This window comes from Sapajus apella, unplaced genomic scaffold (genome assembly GCF_009761245.1).
Source record: "Sapajus apella isolate SASKATOON/1434 unplaced genomic scaffold, GSC_monkey_1.0 scaffold1, whole genome shotgun sequence".
NCBI lineage: Eukaryota > Metazoa > Chordata > Mammalia > Primates > Cebidae > Sapajus > Sapajus apella.
Genome location: NW_022436941.1, coordinates 43,196,458 through 43,202,813, shown reverse-complemented (window position 1 = coordinate 43,202,813; position 6,356 = coordinate 43,196,458). Strand labels below are relative to the sequence as shown.

Sequence of the window (6,356 nt, the reverse complement as noted above, 5' to 3'; positions counted from 1 at the left end):
TCTTAAACCTTGTTTTCTTAGCAGCATTTCTGTCGCTTGAACGTCTTCCTTGTGTCAGCTTTCTGGTCTTTTCTTACTTGAAAAGACCAGAATAATACAGTGTGGCTTTGCTCTGAAATGAGTAAGGTGGGTGATATGGTTTGGCTCTGTTTCCCCACCCAATTCTCATCTCGTAGCTCCCATAATTCCCATGCGTTGTGGGAGGGGCCCTGTGGGAGATAATTGAATCCTGGGAGTGGGTCTTTCCCCTGCTGTTCTCGTGATAGTGAATAAGTCTCACGAGATCTGATGGTTTTAAAAATGGCAGTTTCTCTGCACAAGCATTCTCTTTTCTTGCTGCCATTTATGTAAGATGTGACTTGTTCCTCCTTGCCTTCTGCCATGACTGTGAGGCCTCCCCAGCCACACGGAACTGTAAGTCCATTAAACCTCTTTCTTTTGTAATTATCCAGTTTCAGGTATATCTTTATCAGCAGTGTGAAAATGGACTAATACAGTGGGATTTCTTTGGTTTCGAGGTATATGATCCTTGCAGCCAAGGAAAGGTTATTGCAGGGCACACAGGCCAGCAGTTCCTCATCATCATCATGCCCTCCTGGGACTCATCATCTCCTGAGTCTGCCTCTCTCTGCAACTGCTCTCTACACCAAGCAACTTCTCCCCTTTCTACTCATCAGCTTCCTTTGCTGACTCATGGCTCCTGCTTCTTCATCCCTTCCACCTGCAGCCACAGCTCTTGTGGGCAGACTCTTCTCACTTTAGCCTCCAACTCCAACTGGCCAATTTCTTCCCTGTTTTTTAGTTCACATCCCTGAGAGGACAGACAGATGGGTCCAGTTTGTGGTTTTAAGCCAGATTACCCACAATCACTGGCTGGCCTATGGGGTAGCTAGCTGCAATCAGAACGGGGCAACATCATGTGAAGCCAACACCAGAGAAGCAGGAACCCTAGAGGTCTGGGTGACTGGGTCATACTCCATGGCTATCCTGTCTCTCACAGTTTTGCCTTATGTGCTCCTGTCTTTCCTCACAGGCCCTGGTAAAAAATAGACTCTGAGAAGATGCTTAGTGACTGCCATTTTCAGGTTACCCGAATGTTCCTGTTTCTAGTGGTACTAACTCAGACACTTTCAAAAGTTTTGTAGGAAAGGCAGGAAAAAAAATCATCTCTTCCTTAGCAAGTCAAAAAGTAGAAAAAGCCATGATTAGAAGAGGCAATAGGTCATGGGAGTGGGTGGGGGTTGGCAAGCTAATCTATGAGGGGACAAAGGAAAAATAAAGGGGGTGTCTGGAGAACCAGTCTGAAACTGAGAAATACACTCCAGGGAGGCGTTTTCGTATGATGCCCTAGACCCCCAGCTGCTCCTTGTGCTACCTTCCTATGCCCAGTCACAACCCAGAGCTGCATTGTGTCCCATAGGTCAATGTTTTAGGCACCCTACGGCCTGTATAGGCTGGTCTGGGAAACTTACCACCATTTATGACCTTGAGCCTATAGAAAATGTATTATCCTCACAGTTGAACAAACGGGCTTACAAATGGACTTGTGGAGCACAGTTGGGGTTAAAATCGGGAACTGCCTATAAGTAGGTGGCAATTTGGGAATTTTGTTTGGGAACTAACAACGCTAGAGAATCAATAGCTCTCAAAAGAAACTTCTGCTCGCCTTTCTCACCACCTACTTTGCTCCAGGGAGGAAAGTGTTTGCTGGGACTTAGTTAGATTTTAAAAAGTGACTTTAACCATGAGCTGATAGATATTTTTACGGTTTCTAGGAAAGAGATTAAAAGTAATACCAAATGTTGGGGCCAAAGTGATCAAAGTGTGGGTGCTGCTCATTTGGGAGGTAAATGCAACACATCCCTTTGCCCCTTCTTCTCTCTAGCTTCCAGGAGGGGTGAGAGGCAACCTTTCACACATTCCTTTGTTCCTTTCTGCACTCTCGCTACAGAAGCCAGGGCTCTGCTGCCCAGTAAAGGATGTGTTAGGTAGCTTTAACCCAGAAGATCTCAAGCTGAAGTGTAATCAGAAACACCTGGTAAAGTGGTACATAATCCAGACCCTCTCCTGGAATTTGGTTGCCATGTCTAAGATGCAGGGTGGGTAGTTGTATTTTTAAACAAGTACCATATATGATTCTGGTGCAGATAGTTATCTACTGTATTTGAGAAAGAGAGCCTGGACCCTGGGGCAGAATCTGGCTCTCCTGCTCAAATGAGGGGTGTTTGTGCATGTATGCACATGTGTGTGTACTTGCCCTCTTTAGTCCTGAGTTTCAGGAGAGACCTCTTATCCAAGCAAAAAAAATTGGCTCCTACCTAGCTCGGAAGAGCTCTACATTTGAGTTTGAGGCCAAGGTCAAGTGGAGTAAAAGTTCCCACTGGTTAGGCATAGACCTCTGAGCCAGTACTTCGGGAGAGAGCAGTGGTTATTAACCTTCTGCAAGTTAGAACTGCCTGGGGAGCTTTAGAACATACTGATGACTGTGCTCCACTCCCAGAGTCTGAGAGAATTGGTTTGGGTACAATCTGGACATTTAGGATTTTCAGAGTTCCTTAGGTATTTCTAATGTGCAGCCAAAATTGAGAACCACTGTTATAAGGAGAAGGATATTTTCCTAGAGCTTTGGCTAAAAACAGTCTTAATGTTAGCCTTTTAGGATGGACACTATAGAAGAAATCTTGATGTTTACATTTCCGTAAGGCAAAACAAACAAACAAAAAATCAACAATATATAAGAGTATCTGAACTAATGTTTACCTTTGAATGTGGTATAAAACTATTCTTAGTTCGGCTCCTTTTGTCCTTTGGATAAAAAGAAAGGCATGGCATGATAAAACTCAGAATTCTCTAAGGCATCTCAGATAGAGAGAAAGTTAACTACGACAATACTTCTGGCTTTAAAGACTTTCTCTAAAGAAACAGAAAAATGTTAAACCTTTATGCTTTTGATTCTCTTTTTCCTGACACTTAGCTGATCAGATTCATTGTTGATAAAGGGACAGCATTTCAGGAATATCTATGGTTTAATTATTTTACTTTTCTAGAAATAGGTAAATTTAATAGCAAAAATAGGAGTGAACTATAGCTTTTGAACAAATAGATGACCAAATTCTGAACATTAGAGGTACTTCATTAAATCTGTAGTTTCTGACCTATTCACCCAAGTTCAGTGACTAGTTTGCTTTAAACTGCCTTTTTAAAAACAATAATATGGTAAATTTGGATTTTGTGGACATTACACTATCTCTTGTCAAATACAGTGCAATTTTGGATTTAGGATTATGACAGTTGTGTTAGAAACAGGCTACCTGGGCTATGTCCGAGTTATGTTGGATCCCTGATGTAAACTTTGACTCTGTATGTTGTGTTCAAAATCACCAGTTCTAAACAAGAATCTAAGGACCCCTAGGGCAATCCATGGACTTTGTTGGGTTGGGGGTGGGGGCACAGATACTCTCATATACTCTGGAATTGTGTAATTTGAATGTATATGTTTTGTTCTATTTTCCTGGGAGATGATCCACAGCTTTTATCAGAGTCTCAAATGGTTTATAACCAAAAAGGCTAGGACCCAGAGCTTCATGTGTTTAGACAGGGAAGCTTCCACTCTAGTCCCCTTAATCACAGTGTGTTGTTCTGCACAAGATATAGAAAAGGAAAAAAAATCTGCTTTGCTCTTCAACCCTCTTTTCTCTAGGCTATAAAGATGTTTATATGATATACTGGCAGTCCTTGTGTCTCAGCTGAAATTCATTTACTATCAATTGAGCATTAAAGGGACTAGCAAAGCTTCTCTTCTTTTGCTGAAGTTTTCATACCATTCTAGGAAGAATGGGCAGTTTCGACCAGTCAGGAAAAACTGACAATGGCCAAGGGAGAACCACTATATTCAATTTACAGGATGGGTGTAGTTTGTAACTTGTAGGACAGAAAGTAAATTTGATATTGTCCCATCTGATCCCTGTCCCTGCATCTAATTAACATGGTGTCAGTTTGAGGAGATAATTGTCAAAGGCTGCAAATGCAGTAAAGGTGTGCCTAACTTTAATCACATCCAACATGGAAAACTGTGGCTTTTTGGAAATGACAATGTAAAGAGTAATGGCTTTTTGAAAAAAATTAACTTTAAATAGAAAATTTATTCAACATAAAAATGTTCATGCTGATTCTTTTTCAGGAATATAAGGGAATAAAATTCTTTTCTAGGTGACATTTAGCCTCATTGTGGAGAGAAACATAACTTTTGTTAAAATAATATTTTAAAATAAAATGTGTTGAAAATTACTGTTACCTTTAAAAGATATTAAAGTGGGACAATCACATAGCTAAATTTTCTCCTGGTATGAGATATGTGATACATGATGACCTTTTATTATCAATTCTAATTCCAAAATACATGAACACTTACAGTAGTTTTTATGTGGATTTAAGGAGTGATAGTTACCTTTGTCCATACTTACTAGATATGAGGTTAAAATATTATATTTTGTAAACTTTAATTATAATGGTTTTCCTTTCAGTGAAGGTATTGTGCACTTGCATAAACAAAAGAAAAAGAAATTATTTTAAGTTGAGAAAAACATTTTCTTTAATTTGAACTACTGGATAAAATCCAGAATAATCCTTTTCATGGTATAGATATGGAAATACCTATGAGCATTTAAAATTGACATTGTGGATGTTTTTAAATTTGAGTGACCAGTAACTATCTAAAAATTATTTTAGGCCACAAAATGGTTGCTCACACCTGTAATCTCAGCACTTTGGGAGGGAGAGGCAGGCAGATGGCTTAAGCTCAGGAGTTTGAGACCAGCCTGGGCAACATGATGAAATCCCATCTCTACTACAAAAAAGAAAAAAAAAGTTTTTATTGGCTTTTGATTTTCTAATCAGTTGATTAACCCATATAGATGAGTCAAATAGAGACAGCAATGTCATCCCTTCTTTAGAGAAGATTCCAATTACTTAAACTTAATAATAATACATTTGAAAGCTAAAGATTCCCTCTTTCAAATGCTAGTGAAACCAATCAAATGCAAGCATTCTTTGTTACATGCTAATAATTTTTCAAAATGTTTTAATCTTTAAAATGCCATTAAGTTTGCTCCCTGTAGCTATGTTTGCAGTGGCAGAAATAAGAACAAATTAGTTTAGGTTATCTATTTGCAAATTGAAAATGAACATAATTGATTGCAAGACTCATAAAAATTGGATATTAATTCTTGAGGAAGAAGAGTGAAGCTACTTTTCTAGGTGATATTTATCCCCAAATATGGAAGAGTATGGGTTTTAAAAAATTATTATTACAAAACATTTTAAACATTAATTTTATTTAGTATTTTCATACTATTACTATTTCAGGATCTTTGGGTGGGATGTCTAGATAGAATTTCCGCTGGAGCTTTGGAGTGTATCTGGTAGGACATAAACTATTTCTTGGCTTACAAAGCTTAGAAAAAGACTCTGATCCTTGCACATTTTTAAAAACAATCTGTATTATTTATTTAATCCTAAGTATTTTTTTTAAAACTGCTGTCATGCTACTTCACCTAGTTCTGGGTGCTGTTCTTTTGGGCAATGCTATCTTGGACCTAATCTTTGAAACAACCTATGTGGTCTAGCAAGGCACATGTCAGTCAGGCTTTAGGTTGGAGCTAGGCCTGGAAAATGTTTTTCAGACAATTCTGTGTCTATCCTTTCATCCTGAGCTGGAACTACTGAGTGTGATGGAAACAAATGCATCGGGTGGCTTGTTAGGTCTTGTAAGGGTCCTGCAACTCTCATGCTCTGTAAATGCATTGTGTGGAGAGGGTTAGGACAGCCTTCAGGTAGTAGCTAAAGATGCTAGAGCCTCTGAGGACCTCTTCACTGAGATTCCTAATGCTAGAGTCTGGCCTCTGCCATCACTGGGGGCATCTGGGGCCTGGCCTTGCTAGTGATAGCTGCATAGGGCCGTGAGACCCAGCTGATCATCACTGGGTGAGGAAGTGTCAGGGTCACTGCAGATCTGAGTCAGGGCTAAGCTCAGGATTTCTTTCTTTTCTTTGTAAAACCGTAGTTCTTGTCCTGCTTTCCTGGCTTCCTCCAACTGCCTGAGGGCCGTTCGTAGCTCTTGAGAGACAATTCCTGGCGCCTCCCGCTCCTTCATGATCCAGTCCAGGGCCATGTGGCTGCGCATCTTTTCATCTAGAGAATACTGAGAATAGTAGGAGATGACTTCCTGGGGGCCAAGAAACAAGGTCCAGGGTGTCAGTAAAGAGCAACACGGCACCTGTCCACATGCCTCCCCCCTGTTCCCCACATCCATTAGGGTTTTATCAACAACCCAGCCTCTCTCATTTTCAAAAACTGAA

General features: G+C 40.1%; 1 protein-coding gene across 1 annotated transcript in view; it reads right to left on the bottom strand.

Moving 5' to 3' along the window:
- Positions 1-3,112: 3,112 nt before the first annotated feature.
- LIX1 (limb and CNS expressed 1) overlaps positions 3,113-6,356 on the bottom strand; it is a 51,400-nt gene continuing 48,156 nt past the window's right edge. Inside the window, exon 6 of the mRNA XM_032275663.1 lies at positions 3,113-6,223. Within this exon, the coding sequence (XP_032131554.1) occupies positions 5,936-6,223 (288 nt within the window). The 3' untranslated portion in view covers positions 3,113-5,935. The remainder of the gene's footprint in view (positions 6,224-6,356) is intronic.